At 46.1% G+C, this 20,499-nt stretch overlaps 1 protein-coding gene across 1 annotated transcript in view; it reads left to right on the top strand.

The window, feature by feature from the left end:
• SRPK3 (SRSF protein kinase 3) overlaps positions 1 to 18,238 on the top strand; it is a 39,901-nt gene extending 21,663 nt beyond the window's left edge. The window contains exons 10-16 of the mRNA XM_044305173.1: positions 1,959 to 2,172; positions 3,373 to 3,630; positions 3,721 to 3,821; positions 3,910 to 4,017; positions 4,301 to 4,370; positions 9,405 to 9,497; positions 10,676 to 18,238. Coding sequence (XP_044161108.1) covers positions 1,959 to 2,172; positions 3,373 to 3,630; positions 3,721 to 3,821; positions 3,910 to 4,017; positions 4,301 to 4,370; positions 9,405 to 9,497; positions 10,676 to 10,860 — 1,029 coding nt within the window. The 3' untranslated portion in view covers positions 10,861 to 18,238. The remainder of the gene's footprint in view (positions 1 to 1,958; positions 2,173 to 3,372; positions 3,631 to 3,720; positions 3,822 to 3,909; positions 4,018 to 4,300; positions 4,371 to 9,404; positions 9,498 to 10,675) is intronic.
• The last annotated feature ends 2,261 nt before the right edge of the window (positions 18,239 to 20,499 follow it).

The following is a 20,499-nucleotide window of genomic DNA, read 5'->3' as shown; positions in this document are numbered from 1 at the left end:
GACATTGGTGGTATATTCTCCCCCCCCCCCCCTATACTTCAAAAACAATTCTACACCCTCACAGTAGTATTGCCCTCATTGTACAACCTTCACAGTAGTTTTGTCTGGATATGTTCTCCCTCACGGTAGTTATGCCCACACTGTGCCCCCTCGCAGTATTTATGCCCACATTGTACAACATTCACAGTAGTTATGCCCACATTGTGCCCTCTTAAAGTACTTATCCCTTCATTGTGCCCCCTTCACAGTTCTTAAGCCCTCATTGTGCCCCTTTCACAGTAGTAATGCTCTATCTGTGCCCCATTCACAGTTGTAATGCCCTCACTGTGCCCCCTTCAGAGTAGTTATGCCCTCACTGTGCCCCCTTCAGAGTAGTTATGCCCTCATTGTGCCCCCTTCAGAGTAGTTATGCCCTCACTGTGCCCCCTTCAGAGTAGTTATGCCCTCACTGTGCCCCCTTCAGAGTAGTTATGCCCTCACTGCCCCCTTCAGAGTAGTTATGCCCTCACTGTGCCCCCTTCACCGTAGTAATGCCCATTGTGCCCCCTTCAGAGTAGTTATGCCCTCACTGTGCCCCCTTCACGGTAGTAATGCCCTCTGTGCCCCCTTCACGGTAGTAATGCCCTCTGTGCCCCCTTCACGGTAGTAATGCCCTCTGTGCCCCCTTCACAGTAGTAATGCCCTCTGTGGCCCCTTCACGGTAGTAATGCCCATTGTGCCCCCTTCAAAGTAGTAATGCCCTCTGTGGCCCCTTCATAGTTGTAATGTATTTTTAATGGTGTCTTATGCCCCTGGAAAAAAAACTATCGCTATTTACACACTCGGAAAGTGAGAAATCTATGCAAATGTAAAAATATGGGACGAAAAAGAACCTAGCAATCTCCTTTATAAAGCTCCCCCTTGTGGTAGACCATAGGTACTGTATATGTGGCTTAACATTAGTTATGTTTTTGATGGCTGTCATAGAAGTGCTGTAACTGTGATCCCCCCCAGTGAGAGCTCGCCTCAAGGACGTGACACCTCCATGTCTATAGCAGCAAAACAACAGAGACGTTATTTAGAAAAATGTTCATAAAAAGGATGTTCAGCCTGTGAGTTGTTGTTGTTTGCTGTGCGTGGCCGCTCTGTACTTGACATTCCTTTAATCCGGCATGACCTGTGCATGTATATGATTCATTATTACAGTACCGAATTAATCCTAGGGATTTTACGGTAGTACGGTATTGATGAGCGACAATCTGTTTGGACGCCATAATAATGTAATGGACTATTGGATGCCGGATTAATGGAATATTTACTCCTGCATCTCTATATTGTATCATTCTCTGGTTTTCTTGGCTTCAGTATTTTACTCTGATATTAAAGGGATTGTACTATTGGGAATAATATTGTTGACTTTGGGGGGGGCGCTAACATTCAGGACCCCCTCTAGCACCTTTCACTCTAGATGACTGTATATTACATGTCGGGCCCTTGACTTCAGTGGGTACCATATAATACTACATTTCTTCTGGGCCCTGACAGCTTCTCCAGCTGATTGCCTGTCTTACCACCAGGGGGCGCTGCTTCATTAAAAGGGTTGTCCTGATGAAATCCCCTTTGAAGGGGTGCGTCGTTTTGGACATTGGTGGCATATCGCTGGGATATGCCACAGTGTCAGATAGGTGCGGGTCCCACCTCAGGTAGCAGACTACTGTCTCTAGAACGGGACCCCCGAAGAGAACATATGCGCGACTGCCCTCCATTCATTTCTGCTTGGCTATTTTCGGAACTCCCATAGAACTGAATGGAGAGCAGGTAGATCTCCTTCACTTTCGTGGGCCCCTTCTAGAGGTAGGTTCGAGGCCCACCATCCTAGCAATATGCCACCAATGTCTAAGATGAGACGACTCCTTTAAGGCAAAGTATGGGTTGCTTTTATTCAACTTGATTGCTTTTTCTCCTTTTTGTTACCTTAGAATGGAAAAGTCTCTAAAAACAAGAAGAAGAAGTTAAAAAGGCAACAAAAGCGTCAGCAGAAGCTTCTGGAGGAGAGACTGAGGGACATCCACAACATGGAGGAGCTAGGCTCTGGCAACGGCTGTTTAGGCACGCCTATCCCAGACCAGTGTCCGCAGAATGAGCAGTCGTGGGGCTCCCAAACAAGCCATGAGGCTGCTGACAACAGGGAGAGTGAGTATCTGCTCTGACACCATTATACTATATGAGCCGGTACAATGACCAAACTGAAAAGGGGGGTCCTTCTCCGAGTGCTGGTTTTCACCCCCAATCCTAGGAACCAAGTGTATTGGGCTTGTTTAGCCTATATCCATTTAACTTAAAGGGGTTGTGCAAGAATGGGTAGGGGAGGGTTTGGCAAATCCCCCCCCCCACTTGGTTGGACCTGGAAAAGGGAAGTTTACTTACCTGCTTCCTGGCGCTGACTCCCCACTGCTGCTCCTCCAGGCCTGCTGGGCTCCCTCGCCATTAACATCGCTGCAGCCAATCATTTGCCATGGCGCGGGACTGGATCCCCTTGCGTCATGTGACCATTTGTCACGACATAAGAAGAGCTGGTCACTGCCAGAGCCAGTAATTGGCTGCGGCCATGTCCAACCAGATGTTTACAGCAAGGGAGCCCGGCGGAGCATCGCAGGTCAGGAGGAGAAGAAGTGGGGAGCCAGCTCTGGGAAACAGGTCCGGCCAAGTAGGAAGGGGTTGCCAAAATTTCCCCCATTCTTGTACAACCCCTTTAAATGGGACTGAGCTGCACCTCGGACACGTGACTGATGAATGTCTCACCAAGCTGATATGTGGGAGTGCCAGGAGTCGGACCCCTAACAATCAGATATTGATGACCTGACCTTTAACGGTGGCCATACACTTTAGATAGGGGATCAGCAACCTCCGTCACTCCAGCTGTTCTGAAACTACAACTCCCAGAATCCTCTTTTCACTTCTATGGAAGTTACAAGAACCGCTGTTTAGGTGTGCATGCTAGGAGTTGTAGTTTCACAGCAGCGGGAGTGCCGAAGGTTGCTGATTCCTGCTATAGATGAATATTAGCCATAGGAGGGGGGGGGGGGGGATTAGATTGTTTGATGGTTTGATGTCAGCATGGCGGTCCTTTTGTTCTCAGAGGGGTTTGGAAGCAGGTTTCCCTATTAGGAATACATGATCAAATATCCTGTATTATTGGACTGTTATTGAAAAGTATATAAACCTGTGCCGGATTGTCAGACCATCCAGTGATCCAGAATATCTTTCTATCTACCAGACCAGATTGGAGGCAGATAAAATACAGTTTACTGTATACGTGTATGTAGATACGGTGGCTATAATGACTGTGTATCTGAAGTATGTATAGAGATTTTTCTGATATTTCCTTATCAGATCCTATCCCATCCGTCCCTGGCGACAGTGAAGGTGCAGACTCCTCCTTGGGAAGCGGAGGCACCACTTATCTCGCCCAAAGTCCGCAGTCCTCCGGCACGTATGAGAACTGCAATGGGTACAACAGTGGTCCTCGGGGCATCAGTCCAGATACCCACACCTCTGGCTTCTCCAGCTCTGCATTCTCCGCCACCTCAGGGTCCGCCATATCTGGGTTCTCTGGAGGACGGGAAAGAGGAAGCCTTCTGTCCCCAAACTGTAAGTCCAGCACAGACACAACGGCGCCTTGACTTACTGCAGAAATGAGAAATAGGAACAAAAAAATATATTCCTTCCCTACATTTACAGTGTCCATCAAAGCTGCAGATTTCCTGGTTAACCCTCTGGACCCACAAAATGCAGACAACATATCGGTGAAACTTGCAGACTTGGGCAATGCCTGCTGGGTGGTGAGTATACCGCTTGTGTATATGGCGTCACTAGGTCACAGGTATTGCTTGTGTAGGTGACTAGGGCAGTGTTGTTGTCTTTCTGCAGCACAAACACTTCACTGACGACATTCAGACGCGGCAGTATCGTGCCTTGGAGGTTTTAATTGGTGGCGGATATGGAACCCCTGCTGATATTTGGAGCACTGCTTGTATGGTAGGTTATGGCCGGGAGCTTTAAATTTTAGGTGGTTCTCAAGATGGTTGGCAATATAATATTAGTAATGACAAGATCAGTACGATATTATTTAAAGTACACAGGAGAGCCCTGAAGGAACATTCACAATTATTCTGGCTTCAGAGTTGGAATCTCCATGCATTCCCTGCTTGTTCAGGATCTGCTTGAACGCTTGTTTCCATTATCTGCTGGTCTCGGACTCAAAATGCAATAACTGATGTATATTACTCACCTTGGCCACTGTCATGTATTCCTCCCATAGGCCTTTGAGCTGGCGACAGGAGATTACCTCTTTGAGCCTCATTCAGGGGAAGATTACACACGTGATGAAGGTATGCTACTACTCGCCCTATGCACTTGTATCTAGGAATGTTTTCCGATGATGTTTTTCATTTAGAGCCATTGTAAAGGGCATCTGTCAGCAGTTTTGCACCTATGACACTGGCTGACCTGTTACATGTGCTCTTGGCAGCTGAAGACATCTGTGTTGGTCCCATGTTCCTATGTGCCCGCATTGCTGAGAAATATGATGTTTTAATATATGAAAATGAGCCTCTAGGAGCAACGGGGGCGTTACCATTACACCTAGTGGCTCCGCTCTTTCTGCAACTGCCGCGCCCTCTCCACTTTAGGTGAAGTCAGATCCAGGCGTGATGATGTTTTCACTGCCCGGTCCTGTCAATCAAAGTGCAGAGGGCACTGCAGTTGCAGAGAGAGCAGAGCCTCTAGGTGTAATGGTAACGCCCCCGTTGCTCCTAGAGGCTCATTTGCATATATTAAAACTCAGCAATGCGGGCACATATGAACATGGGACCAACACAGATGTCTTCAGCTGCCAAGTGCACATGTAACAGGTCAGCCAGTGTCATAGGGACAAAACTGCTGACAGATGCCCTTTAAGAATGCTGGAGAATTTTATAAATTGCCCATTGACATTGATGGGATCAGTGTAGTTATGGCCACTTTACACTGGTCGAACCTTTCATTTCTGATAATTGGGAGGAAGTGAGTTGCATTTCCATGCAGCAATCATCTCTGTATTGGGATGAGGAACGGCTCATCCCCATAGAGAATCTGTGTGTTCAGGCAGTAGATGCTGCTGTATAGACTGCACGATCTGCTGCCCAGAGATGATGATTTCGGTGGCAGCATCAACGGTACTTTCACCTTCACCTTCACACAGGACAATCATTGGGAACGAGAGTTCCTAGGAATACTCCTTCCTGATAATTGCCCCAAGCATTGATCCATGTAAAGGGCCCTAAGTAGGGCTGCAGTAAACGATTATTTTAGAAATCGAGTATTCTATCGATTATTTTTTACGATTAATCGAGTATTCTAATAAGAAAAAATGAATTAATAGACTGTTTTCCTTTATAAAAACTCCCCAGACCCCCTGCCATCAGTCCCCAACACCCTTCATTCTCCCCCAGTGCCATCAGCTCTCTCCCCTTGTGCCATCAGCTCAGCAGGGATAGTGCACACAGTGATGTCACAGTGCAGGGATAGTGCGCACAGTGATGTCACAGTGCAGGGATAGTGCGCACGGTGATGTCACAGTGCAGCGATAGTGCGCACGGTGATGTCACAGTGCAGGGATAGTGCGCACGGTGATGTCACAGTGCAGGGATAGTGCGCACGGTGATGTCACAGTGCAGGGATAGTGCGCACGGTGATGTCACAGTGCAGGGATAGTGCGCACGGTGATGTCACAGTGCAGGGATAGTGCGCACGGTGATGTCACAGTGCAGGGATAGTGCGCACAGTGATGTCACAGTGCAGGGATAGTGCGCACGGTGATGTCACAGTGCAGGGATAGTGTGCTCGGTGATGTCACAGTGCAGGGATAGTGTGCTCGGTGATGTCACAGTGCAGGGATAGTGCGCACGGTGATGTCACAGTGCAGGGATAGTGCGCACGGTGATGTCACAGTGCAGGGATAGTGCGCACGGTGATGTCACAGTGCAGGGATAGTGCGCTCGGTGATGTCACAGTGCAGGGATAGTGCGCACGGTGATGTCACAGTGCAGGGATAGTGCGCACGGTGATGTCACAGTGCAGGGATAGTGCGCACGGTGATGTCACAGTGCAGGGATAGTGCGCACGGTGATGTCACAGTGCAGGGATAGTGCGCACGGTGATGTCACAGTGCAGGGATAGTGCGCACGGTGATGTCACAGTGCAGGGATAGTGCGCACGGTGATGTCACAGTGCAGGGATAGTGCGCACGGTGATGTCACAGTGCAGGGATAGTGCGCACGGTGATGTCACAGTGCAGGGATAGTGCGCACGGTGATGTCATGGTGCAGGGATATACCCACATCAGAAACTAAAAGGAAACAAAACCCAAACCACGCTGAACCAGCCACTAACGACAGGGGGTGCTCTAACACCCTATGCTGCCAATCATCAGCCCCTCTAAACAAGGCCAGTAAGCACTACTACCCCTATCATCCTCTGGCCATTCCGGCACAGGTGACACAGCTCTAACTAGAAGTCCATGCTCCACCCAACATTCCCGCTGTCACATGAGAAGAAAACAAAATTAAAAAAGCACATGATAAGCGGTGGTCTGTTACAAATTGTATGCTTTGGTGTCTAGCAGTGTGAAGTTGTGTTGCTATATAAGAGGCATACAGTATCTATAAACCCAAGAAATAAAATTTTAAAAAAAGGTGTTTTCTAGGGGGAGAAAAAAAAAGTTCCAGAATACCATAGGCTAGAATCGAAAAATAAGCATTGCTCGCCTTCACCAATTCCCAGACACTGCTGTTCTGGTGCCCGCTGCTCTCCACTTCCTGGTTCTGGCTTGACACACAGCGACGCAACCGTGGACCGCCTTAGCCAGTGATTGCCTGAGTGGGAATTTCCTGTATGTTGAGCTGGGACTAGGGACCAGATGGGACCGAAGCTTAAAGGGAACCTGTCACCAGGATTTTGGGTATAGAGCTGAGGACATGGGTTGCTAGATGGCCGCTAGCACATCTGCAATACCCAGTCCCCATAGCTCTGTGTGCTTTTATTGTGTTACAAAAACGATTTGATATGTATGCAAATTAACATAAAAGAGTCATATCTTACTTGTGTGACCAGAGAAGAGTCATATTTTCAAGCTCTCACTCATCTCAGGTTAATTTGCATATGTATCAAATCGGTTTTTATACACAATAAAAGCACACAGAGCTATGGGGACTGGGTACTGCGGATGTGCTAGCGGCCATCTAGCAACCCATGTCCTCATCTCTATACCCAAAATCCAGATGACAGGTTCCCTTTAAGAACAGCAGAGGTGGGGAGATTGTGAGAGTGAGTAAGGCTAGATTCACATCTCCTGTTCACTACAATGGGATCCGGCGGGTTTCCAGCATACAGTGTACTCTGGTAGTCTGCTCCTCTGTGGGAACAGACTACAGGAGTACGGTGGTAAACGTGTTATCATAGGGGTTCTCCGTGCTGGGACACACATGGTGAGCACTAATCACACAGTGCCCCTCCACACATGCAGCCACTTACCAGCCTTCCGCCGATAACCAGCAGCCAGCAGTTCTAATCTGTACCGCCACTCGCGCCCCGCCTCCTCCGCTGCCAGCCACTCGGCACACAGCGTCGGGTCATAGTGCGCGCTTACGTGCACTATGACCTGACGATGTGTCAGGATCCAGTACAGCGTGTTGCGGGCCGGCGGGTGACCACGGAGCGGTGAGCAATAGCAAGCGCTTCACTCCCGCTCCATGGTCACATGACACAAACGAATCCTCGATGCAAAAAATTTGCATCGAGGATTATTTTGTGTCGAATTACTCGATTAAATCGAGTAATCGTTTCAGCCCTAGCCCTAAGACAACCCTGAAATATTGGACCCCAACAGCAATGACAACATGCTCATTTATAGATATTTTAGAACAGATTTTCTTGTCTCCTTCCTCCAAAATTGTCGTGTAGATTTTGTTAGAAGGCAGTTGTATCATTCAGTATACTTCCGATTCATGGTTTGATTACCATTTTATTTAAAGTGCGCCTCCGGTTTCAGAAAACCTTTGGCATGTCCCAGAGACATGTCAGTGGTTTTAATTGGTGATGGTCTAGGTGTTGAGAACCCCACCAATCACTTAAAGGGGTTGTCTCACTTCAGTTAGGCTACTTTCACACTGGCGTTTTGGCTTTCCGTTTGTGAGATCCGTTCAGGGCTCTCACAAGCGGTCCAAAACTGATCAGTTTTGCCCTAATGCATTCTGAATGGAAAAGCATCCGCTCAGAATACATCAGTTTGCCTCTGTTCACTCTCCATTCCGCTCTGGAGGCTGCCTGCAGCATTTTGGTGTCCGTCTGACAAAACTGAGCCAAACGGATCCATCCTGACACACAATGTAAGTCAATGGGGACGGATCCGTTTTCACTGACACAATCTGGCACAATAGAAAACGGATCCGTCCTCCATTGACTTTCAGTGGTGTTCAAGACGGATCCGTCTTGGCTTTGTTAAAGATAATACAAGCAGATCCGTTCTGAATGGATGCATGTGGTTGTATTATCTGAACGGATCAGTCTGTGCAGATGCATGATGGATCCACACCAAACGCAAGTGTGAAAGTAGCCTAAGTGAATACTAGGCACTTACTAATGTATTGTCTATTATCTATATTGCTTCCTTTGCTGGCTGGATTCTTTTTTCCATCACATTATACACTTTTAATTTTCATGGTTACGACCACCCTGCAATCCATCTACGGTGGTCGTGCTTGCACACTGTAAGAAAAAGCTTAAGCCTCTCTGGTGGCCGGGACTGTGTGAGCGCACATAGGCTAGTGTTTTCCTATATTGTGCAAACATGACCACCACTGATGGATTGCAGGGTGGTCAGTAACCATGGAAACGAGCAGTGTATAATGTGATGGAAAAATGAATCCAGCCAGCAAAGTAAGCAATATGGACAATCACAGTACATTAGTAAGTGCCTTGTATTAACTTCCTCTACATGATAAATGCCTTTTGCTGAAGTAAGACAACCCCTTTAAAGAGGCAGAAGCTTTCAGCTGTTTGGCTCTGCTTGGCTCTTCTCTGAGAAGTTGGGTTAGCCATGTAGAGTGTGCACACCGCTCTGCTTACGTCTCCGAGGAGATCTGAGCAAAGCCAAACACAGCAGTCCTATGTAAATTGAGACGGGCACATGTGGGGCAGTGAACAAGCATGGTTTGTTCCCGATCATTGGCTCTTTTGAAAGTGCCCATAGTGTGCGTGTCTGAGATTGGGAATGAGCCCCATTGAAGACGTACAGTCTGTGTATGGCGCTGCAGAATATGGTGACACTAAATGCAACTGAAAATAACTGCAATTTTTATCTAATTGTCACTTCTGTCTTGTTCCAGATCACATAGCACACATCATTGAGCTTCTGGGAGACATCCCCCCACATTTTGCACTGTCAGGCCGTTACTCCCGAGAGTACTTCACAAGAAGAGGTAAGTGACGGACACACAACTGGCTGCTATTCGGGGCTCATAAATGGAACAAAATGACAGGGACCAGGTAGCTAGACCACCTATAAATTTACTACTACTACTGCTTAATTTTTAACCCTTTCCTAAAACCTACATCATAGCCTCCGAGTGCCTGTCATAACACCAGTCACAGAATTTTTAACCTCTGAGATGTCCTGATTGTCAATTGTGACCACATCATCTGAGCTGGAACTGTTCGGTTGCTGTGGCAGCCTCTGGCTTTCTGAACTTAGTGATTCTCCCATAGACTGCAATCGCATGTTCAGGTCAAAAAATACACGTGGGAAAAAAAGTTTTAAAAATATATGAAAAAAACCCTAAAAGATATAAAAATTCAATCACCCCCTTTCCCCATTTTAAAAATATGTAATAAATAAAGATAATTGGTATCACCTATCCTGAGGATAGGTCATAAATATCAAAATCCAACAAAACCACTTAAAAATATGATACTGTTCTCCTATATGGTAAACGGTGTAACGGGGAAAAAAATCTAAATGTCCGATTAGACTTTTTTTCATTGGGTCACCCACCAAAAAAGATTGACTAAAAAGTGATCAAAAATGTCATACAAATCCCATAATGGTATCAATAAAAGTTACATATCTCCCTGTAAAAATGGGCCCTCACACAGCTCCGTAGACCTTAATATAAAAAAGGTACGGGGATCAGAATATGGCGATTCAAAGAAAAAAATCTATTAAAACGCAAGAAAAACTATGTGTGTTAATTGTACTGACCTGCAGAATGAAGTCACATTTTTACTTAATAGGGAACGCTGTAAAAATGTAGGCCATAAATTATTTTATTTATTTTTTCTACCCCATTTAGAATTTTTTTCCATCGTGTGCAATATTAAATGGCGCCATTAGAAAGTACAGCTTGTTGTGCAAATAAATTCGACGCCATTTCTTCTACCTTGACGATAGAGAACATAGACCGAAGGGGATGCTTTATTTATTTCCAGAAAGGGCACCATTTTTATCCATATGGCACGTCCTGGTATTGCAGTGAAGCCCCTATTCACATAAATGTGGCCGAGCTGCAATACCAGACACAACCAGTGGACAATAATGGAGCCGTTTCCATGGGAAAACATAATTCTAGTATGCCGGGAGTTAACTCTACTTTCCTTACAGGGGAACTTCGGCACATACAAAACCTGAAGCACTGGGGCCTGTTCGAGGTCCTGGTGGAGAAGTACGAGTGGTCACTTGAAGAAGCCACTCAGTTTTCGGACTTTCTGATGCCCATGTTGGAGTTTATTCCAGAAAAGAGGGCCACAGCCGCACAGTGCCTGCAGCACCCCTGGCTTAACTCCTAACCCTGGCTACATGTCTGCTGCTCGGGAGGTCTTGGCACGTCCGGCGGACATCTGTCCTATAAAGGACCCCATTCTACAGATACGATTTTGATATGACTAATGGTTAGTGGGTACAGATCAGTCAGTAGGAGAATCTGCCACCATCCAGAGATGCGGTGCCTGCTATTACTTGGGTTCTTTTACGTTCTGAAGTTGGGGTGTGGATGGTATTCTGTAGGGTCCTGTAGTCTACATGATCGACACCCATGCACATGAAGCTTTACATATCACCTCGCTGTGGAGTAAGACACTTTGTGCCTTATGCCTCAGTTACATCATTGGATCCCAGTGACGAGCTAAACTAAATGAATGGTAACTAAACTGTAGCCTATCCGTTCATTAGGAATATTACCTGCACTGTGCATCGGGGATGTCAAGTAAGTGAGTAGGCTGGATATACAGTCTAATGCAAAAGTTTGGGCACCCCTTGTCATATTCACTACTGTTCACCAGCTTATATCTCTGATTTAGTGCCAATGACGGGTGCAAACGTATAACGCCTTGGACAGAAATCACAGCCTCCAAACATTTCCTGTAGCCCGCTAAGGCTAGGTGCAGACTTGTAGCCAAATTCCATTTTTCTGTTAAAGCAGGGATGCTCAGCCTGCGGCCCTCCAGCTGTTACAAGACTGCAACTCCTGGCATACCCAGGCGGCCTACAGCAGGGCCTGGTGGGAGTTGTGGTTTTACAACAGCTGGAGCGCCGCAAGTTGGGCATTCCTGTGTTAAAGGAATTGCCAGATCTAGCGTGTGCCGGACGACACCGACTGCCATTGACTATAATGGAGTCCGTTGTGTTCCTGACACTCTGGCAGACGAAATACCACTTTTTTTTTTTATTTGACGAAATCTGCAAAGGAGGCTGCCACCGGAACCTCCTCCACAGATGTGTACCTCGCCAGTTTTGTGTACTTGCTTCCGAAATGTTTTCCTATTTTTACTTGCAACGTGAAGTCCATTCTAGGAGAAAGGAGCAGTTTGACCCATGGTTTTTCCCCTTCTGCAGCCAATAGAGAGATTGAGCCATTCATAGGCCAGTGTTTAGTCAGTATTTGATCAGTGACTGCGGGACAAGACCAGGAGTGGAGGCTACACAGACATAAGGTACAATGGGAAGTTTTGCTCCTGTTCTGCGTTTTTCACCCGCTCCTGGTTTTGCCTCACCTTTGTGGAAATCACTGATCAAGCACTGACTTCATAAAAGTGGCGTTAAAGAGCGCCTGTCAGCAAGATCCACCATATTAAACCAGGCATACTACCTAGTAGGGTTGATCCTAACCCCTTCTGACATGCGCCGTACATATACATGGACGGCATATATCTAGTCTTTAAAGGTGGCACCCACTCAGAAGCTAAGAGGATGCTGTAGACCCTGGGTGCCTGCTGTTTTACACCGCAGACACCCAGAGGTAACGTCTGTAATAACGCCACTTTTGGACTTTTAACCTCCTCAGATGCCGCGGTCAATTGCGACCATTGCATCTAAGTGGGCTTTCTCCAGGAGACCAGGGCTCCCAGGGACAGAATGGCTCCACCGTACTGTGATCGATGGAGTCGTTTGTTTACTGTGGCAGCCTTGTGCCCAGCTATGTCCCTGTGGAGCTCTGCCTGGCAGGGCTTGAGAGGAATATAGAGAATCTACCATAGACTGCAGTGGTAATTCATTGCAGTCTATTGGAGAAGTGATCAGATGATCACATGTTCAAGTTCCCTAGTATAAAATAAAGTTAAAAAAAAAGGCTTTGAAAAATATAAAAATTCAAATCGCCCACCTCGCCTCATATTAAAAATAAACAAAAAAAATAAAGTTCATTAGCATCGCCGCATCTCAAAATCCCTATACTATTAAAACATATCCTGTACGCTGAACGCCATAACAGAAAAAAAAAAACTCTAAATGGCAATGCAAAGAAAAAATATTTTTTTTCTAAAGCTTTTATAATTTTTTGAGTATTAAATAAAAGAAAAACTATTTAAATGTGGTATCGCTGTAATAAACCCCTTAGCGACCACCAGTACGCCTTAGGCTGGGCCACCACCTTTTTACAGCAAGCCAGTCTAGCATAGAGCAGGGGCTCGGCTCTCACATGAGAGCTGCACTCCTGCTTTAACGGCCCAGACTGTCGTGGGCAATGGTGTCCGCCACATGTAAGCGGTTACAGAGGGAGCGGACTCCCTCTGTCTTCTTTGTGCACCCTGCAAATGAAATTGCGGGGTGCCAATCTCAGTGCAGGCAGGCCTAGTGAAGACCCCAAGCCTGTCTCCAGCGTTTCCCAGTAGGCTGTGCCTCTCTTACGCAGCCTGCTGGTGAATGTCAGTATAGCACTGATATTAAAATTAATTGCACTATAGGAATAGTGCAAGCAATTTTAGAAGCGATCAAAATATCGCCTATTTTAATCCCCTTGTGGGACTATTAAATGGTTTAAAAAGGTCTAAAAAATTCCAATAAAAAATATGCTCTTTTCCATTATAATCACTGCGTCCGTAACGACCTGCAGTATGCAATTATCCTATACAGTGAAAGAAGCAAAAAAAAGAGCCAGAATTGCTGCTTTTTGCCACACAAAAAATGCAATAAAAACTGAGTTAGTATGTTCCCCAAAATGATACCAGTGAAAACTACAAGGCGTCCCACAATAAACAAGCCCTCACACGGCTCTGTAGAAAGAAAAGTTAAAGAAAAGTTATAGGTTTTGGATGCGACGATGCAAAAAAACATTTTTGTCTTTTGAAAAAAAAAAAAGAGGTTTTATTGCTCTAAAGTAGTAAAACATAGAAAAAAAATATATATATGTATTTGGTATAGCTGTAATTGTACTGACCTAGAGAATAAAGTTATATTTTTAATGGCGAAAAATGATAATGTAAAAACTCCTTTTCCTATGCCCTCACAGAAAGTTAATAATAAGAATTAAAAAAACACGCCCCCATACGGCTACATGAATGGAAACATTTTAAAAGTTATGGCCCAGGGAAGGCAAGGAGTAAAAAGCAAAGAAACTCAAAATCGTCAGGTTGGGGAGGGGTTAAAATGATACCTGTATTGTAAAAGTTCTTATAAAATAATCTAATAAAATAAAAAAGCTTTTATTCTTTATGCACCAAGGGGCACTGAAGCCTTCTTTTGCATAAAATATAAATGTTTTATTTCAAGACCGGTATCCTTTTAATCAGTAGAAGAAACTTTTACCAAGTGATATGCCTGGTGTAATAGGGTTGATCCTGCTGACAGGTGTTGTCCGGTATTAGACAAAGAAAGAAGTGAGCAGCAAATGTTATAAATTAACAAAACCGCCCACACCACTCGCCTCTTCAATTTTATGATGACATGCCGCGGTTGCATGTGACTGCTGCAGCCAATCTGGCCTCCACTGTCACACGCCAGTAAGTACAGCACATGACTGTTGAGCCCATTGATTGGCAGCAGTAGCCACGTGCTGTTGGCTAGGGGCCCTGTAGCAGCTGCCTGTTCTGCCTCTATAATATACGCCATGCGATTGTGGAGGCATATTGGACCTTTGCAGAAATCCCCTCCATGCACAGGTTGTGTAAAGGAGGGCCCAAACATTTGAATAAGACTGTGAGGCACCACAGCACTCCAGTAGGTGGTTTGCAGTACTACAACTGCAATACATACAATGAGTTGTATTAGCAGTCGGATCCCCAGCGATCATACATTTATCTGGTGGATGGGTGATTCATTTTGTTTATGGGCAACCACATTTAAAGGGATTTCCAAACCTCAAGCCAAAATTAATTGAGGGCTGGAATGTGTTTAAAAAAAAAGAAAAAACTCTCAGCTCTTCACTGCTGGGAATCCAGTTCCCACCTCCCACCAATGGTGGTGAATAGGTTTTCTTTATTTATTTTAAACACATTCCGTTTTTTTTATAAATTTTTGCTTGAGGGTCAGACAACCCTCTTTAAGTTTACATTTATTGAAGGTACTATATATTGCAGTTGCAGTACCACCCCAAACCTGTAGGAGTGCTGTTATTCACCATACGCACCAATATATATACTGTATGTCAATTACAAGGATTTTTTTTTTTCTGTAATGCTAAAGAAGCATTCTCCGATCTGTGAGTCAACAGCTATTGAGAACCTATAAGTTCCAGTGTGTGGCTCAGCACAGGCTGGTGAATGCATGGCATTAGTGGGGTCATATCCATGTGAATTCAAAGGCGCCATTAGAGCAACCATGTCCATGAATAAAAAATGAGAACAACCTTTGGATATCCATCTAGGTTCATGCACAGAGGTTGCTTACCAGGAGAGATGTCTTCCACCCCCCTAGTGGGACACAGGGACTGTTCTATTTTAGTGTGGAAGGATCTAAAGGAGATGTTTGTATGTAGTGAGAGATCACTCTTTGGATACAGAAGTTGATATTATGTGACACTTATGTTGATGGTTTCAGAGCGTTTCACTATAGATCTAGCCATCTTCACTGATCATGTACAGTAAGTTATAACATGTCCACCTAAAATCCAAAAATGCACCAGTAAAAATGGCATGTTCATGCAACCACTCCTGAGCACCCATGCCTCTCCTAGAGGGACTTTAACTCGGTTTTCCCCAGGCTCCTGAATGACATGCTTATCTATTCTCCTATACTGCCTGAGATATTAAATGTTTTGCAAAATGCTGCTAGCAGCTGCCACTAGATGGAGCTAGATGCATATTTGGAGACAACCTCCCATAATTGCATTGAAAAGTGGTCTTCCAGGTGGGTGGTGTTCTCAGCGATGACCAGTATATTTGGAGGGACTGAAATCTGGTCTGGGTAAGGGGGTGGTCTTTGGAGAGATTTTACGATATCTATATCAACTGAATCAACTTGCAGGATAACAGGCCGAACTGGATGGACAAATGTATTTTTTTCGGCCTTATATACTATGTAACTATGTATATCTAAGGGGCAGAAAAAAACAAAGCTAAAAGGGACCCAAGTTGGGTCCAAATGGACAGAAGGCGGGGCCGGCAATACCATAATGTGGCAGATTATACCACCCCAACAGAGCCAAATACCTTCCCAAAAACTGCCACTGTGGTACCCGGCCCCAGCCACCAGGTTCTGTCTGCCTACTTTCCTTTCCTCAGGATGGTAATACAGTTGCGTTAGGTCATTACTTACCTGGCTGACGACCATGAGGAGGGCTCAGGTGGCCTCCAGGACATCGGCCTACCGGGAAGTGGAACAAGTGAGCGCCCTCTAGTGGTAATTTTACACAGTTCTATGGCTGTGTGACGTGAGGAGGAGCTCTGCTGGTGGCATTGTCTTTGGGAGACACACTGCTGACACTGGTTATGAAGGTTTGGGGGGGGGGGGGGTTGTATTCATTGGCAAGGTTTATGTTGGAAAAAATGTCTGCCTCCCATCTCCTACAGGGGTTGTCCGCTTTTTACAACGGGGCGGCTCCTGTCTGTTCAAGTGAATACTACAGAGCCGTCCCATAGAAGTGAATGGGGACGAAAACTTCTCAATGAAATTGCTGGGCCGAGCAGATAAATGGAGCAAAGAAGGCAGCGCTTGTACGATCGGCGGGGGTGCTGGGCGTCGGACCGCCGCCGATCTGTTATTGATGACCTATTCTGAGGATAGGCCATCAATAGTAAAAAGTGGACAACCCCTTTAAAATGAGTCTTCCATTAAGAGAAAGGGATGTATACCCACAATATCCGGTATATGCCCTTTCATGGGGTCTAGAAAAGCTGGGTGACTACTTTGATGGGAGCTATGTGAAGAAGGTGTTTAGTTACTGCTGCTTTATTTTTAGGATTTTAGGTGGAACTGCCCTTTAACCCATTGATCACCAAGCTGTGCCTCTCCTGCTCTTGTGGAACCAGTACTCCCAGCACGCTGAGAGTTGTAGTTTTATAACAGCTGGAGAACACGGTGGGTTTAACCCATGAGCTGCCTCCATTGTGCGCGGTGGGAGGCACACCTACGTCTTGTATGCTTTGTGGACTAGAGGTGGGAAACCTGCACGTGTGTGAGTCTTATGAAGACGGATGTGTGGCTGCTGACGCGGCGGCCAGAACGAGCTGTTTTTCTACCACGAATCCAAGCGATATCTGTAACCATATCCAGTAACTAATTCTCAAAAGTGATGTCAGTGGTGAAGAAGTCGTCTTAGTCATTTCTCAGTGATAGGTGGTGACCCATTGCCTACACTGGGCACATTACCCTGGACTCGAAGACAGATATAGCTATTTATACAGACGCTGGGTCTGTCAAGGCTGCGGCTATCCTGAGCCCTCCTGAGGTCGGAGGAGGCAAGGTCTAATCGTATCGGAAAAACACATATACATCATATATTTCTAAGCTAGAAGAGCATGTATGGGCAGTGACCTTCAGTAGCTATGGGATGAATGATTCTATGGCCGACCGATATCTCTCCTCACCCTCCGATGCACATGCATGATCGGTTCAGGGGCGAGACCAGAGAAATACACCTCCGGCTGCGGCTTAAAAATTGCAGTTTACGTGATCCTTTTCTCCCCCGACGTCATCTGTTGGGGGAGAGTCAGGAGCTTTTCACGTGCATGTTTGGCTGACAGTACACATAATGCCTATGGGGGCCCTTAAAGTCATGTAGAAAAGTAGAGGGGTAACCCATTTTCTTCCTTACCCCCACCATTGACTAAAGTTTAGCATGGGCTCTCTTAGTTCCACTGTCTTTGTAAAACGGCTTACACATTTAGAATTCTTCCTGTTTACGGATCCTATTGCAGTCTGCAAGATCTGTCAGTAATAAAAATAAATAAATGTGTGGGCTACGGTAGGCGTTATCAGGAAAAAGATGTTCGGCCATTTAAAGGGGTTTTCCAGGAGTTTAATATCGATTGCCTAGCAACACGATAGGTCATCAGTATCTGATTGGCGGGGGTCCGACTCCCTCCGCTCCCGCTTATTAGCTGTTTGAAGAGGCTGCGGCGCTCTAGTGAGCGCTGCAGCCTTTTCCTAGGCCAGTGACGTCACATTCATTGATCAAGTGAGCGGGCCCAAGCTGCAGTACCAAACACAGCCACTGTAGGGCGCTGTGCATGATAAGCTGCAAGGTGGACTCCGCCTTCACTGTAACAGCTGATCAGTGGAGTGTTGCTGAGGATAGGACATTGATATCATACTCCTGGAAAACCCCTTCAATGTGCTGATCCTCTTTTATAATCTGGGGTTAAGCAGCACTGTAAGGGTCCGTTCACATGTCCACAATTTCTTTACCATGCATTTCCTTCTTTACTATCAATGGCGGCATAGAGTTAGTTTTACTAAATGCAGAGCACAGCTTAATGTAGATTAATGAGCGCTGGGGGGGGGGGGGGGTATAGAGACTGTCACTTTAAGAAGTCTATACCCTTAAGTATGCGCGTGTGCGAACTACTGCAGTGGAGGCTGCAGGAATGATTCGCGGAAGTACGCTTGCGCAGCGCACCACGTGACTTCCGCTATAGACTTTCGGCAGAACACCGGCAATGTGCGGTCCGCAAAATGCGGAACGCACATTGCCGCAGTCCGTGTTTTGCGGATCCGTAAAACACGTTACGGACGTGTGAATGGAGCCTAAGGGGGAGGCAACTATTGACCAAACAAGCTTGAAGGGATTGTCTAGTCTTATGCAAAAAAAAAAGCTGGGAACCCGGCACCAGATTTGGGGTCCCTAAACCACCAGCATGTCCTAAAGATGTTCCTGTCTCAACCATCCATTTCAGCATTCATCTATTACCAGCGACAGTTTCGACGGCTTTACACTGATGGGGTTGAGCCATTCTCTGACAGCAAGCAGAGAACTTGAAAAGTGTACAAACCTGCAAACAGTAGCCAGATTATGCCACCTACTGGGGTAGTCTGCATCCGTGCAGCTGTTCCGCAAATCACAGAACATGTCCTATTCCTGTCCATTTTGCGGACAAGGCTAGGCAGTTCTATGAGGTAAATGCAGCATGGCCATGGATCCTTGAACCGCAAAATACATATAGTTATGTGCATGCACCTAAACTTGTGTGAAACCTATCCACTGGGAACTTAAAGGGATTGTCCACTTTTTACTATTGATGACTTATCCTCAGGATAGGTCATGAATATCAGACTGGTGGGGGTCCGACTCCCAGCACCCCCGCTGATCAGCTGTTTACCTGCAATTGCAGTGGGGAGCAGGTGTAATTACAAGTATGGTGTCCCTATTCACTTCTATGGGACGGCTGTCTCTTCAAACAGCATATCCGCAGGGATGCCGGGTGTCAGACCCCCACCGAACTGATATTCATGACCTATCCTAAGGATAGGTCAATAGTAAAAAGCGGACAACCCCTTTAAAGTGGCCCTGGAAAAAAACTAAAAGTGGTCCCCATGTTGTAGGTGGGGCAACACAAGTAGGCAGGGTCAGCAATATCATAGGGCAATACAAAATACTGCCCCAGAAACTGTCCTTCTGTGGTGGCCATCAATAGGTACACGTTTTGTCCTCCTCCAGTTGACTTTAATTAAGATATGCAGCCCCGTTGCAGTATTCAACCGTATCGCCATCTTGAGAACAGCAATACAGTTGAGGAGTTTATCTGTAGCCACTTATCGCTGAGAGCATCAGATTATGTACTTGGTCAGTGGTAAGGAGGGCTTGGGTGGCCCCCCGGGAAATTTCCCTGTAGAGTCTATGGTCAGTCCGCCCCTGAACCTATCTAACTGTAATGTAGGCCCCTTATTACCTACTGAGGAGGAGTTTTACAGAATTATTCAGATGGAGGCAGAAGAGGTTCAGGAGGATACGCCCTCATTCAGATGGCCACATGTGGATGCATTTTTCAGTCTTGACCACGAGATATGATATTCCAGACGAACATCTTGGGGATCTGTAATGCTATAAGTGCAGATCATTACACCCTCAGACTTGCCGCTGTAATATGGAGACTAAAAGCCACCCAAATGAATGTGGCCTAATGTTCTGCTCCATACATGGGTCCGACGTTGGTATTATGCATATACATTGGTGTCCATTTCTGATGATGGGGTTTTGCTGGGGCCTCACCCACCACCATATTAGCAGGTTCCCAGCAATGACCTACTTTTAGGAACAGGAACGTTCATGTTGTAGAAGGTTCGGGATTGAAAACTTGTGTACATCACATTGTACAAGGTAAGATTATTGGAAAGGAGAGAGGCTGGTAGCCAGCTCCACTAGAAGACTCTTCTAGCAGATGGCCTGATGGAGCCGCTACCACCTCCTGTGGACTGGAGATCCTGGGGTTTGTGGCATGTGCATTAGGTTGTAAGAGATGGCACCAGTAGCAGAAGACGGGCGTGCAAGTGAACCATTCATGAAGGCTTTATTAGGGTCATCCCTAATTTCCAAATCCCATCCCCCACCACACGAGGTATTTCTTTAGTAGCTTACAGCAAATGTTTGATAATCACTTCACTAGAAGCAATATCACCGGCCCTTACGTGGATAAACGGAACCGGTAATAATGGGCGATGAAGGCGCAGTTGACATTACATTGTGACCACATCGTAGATGTGCAGCTCCCTCCTCATACGATCAGTGTTACCAGCCCTATTCCTGTCCACCAGTTTCCACTGGTCGGGCCGTTACCTGT

The sequence above is a fragment of the Bufo gargarizans genome, chromosome 9, assembly GCF_014858855.1.
Source record: "Bufo gargarizans isolate SCDJY-AF-19 chromosome 9, ASM1485885v1, whole genome shotgun sequence".
NCBI classification, from domain to species: domain Eukaryota; kingdom Metazoa; phylum Chordata; class Amphibia; order Anura; family Bufonidae; genus Bufo; species Bufo gargarizans.
This window is presented reverse-complemented; position numbering and strand designations above follow the sequence as displayed.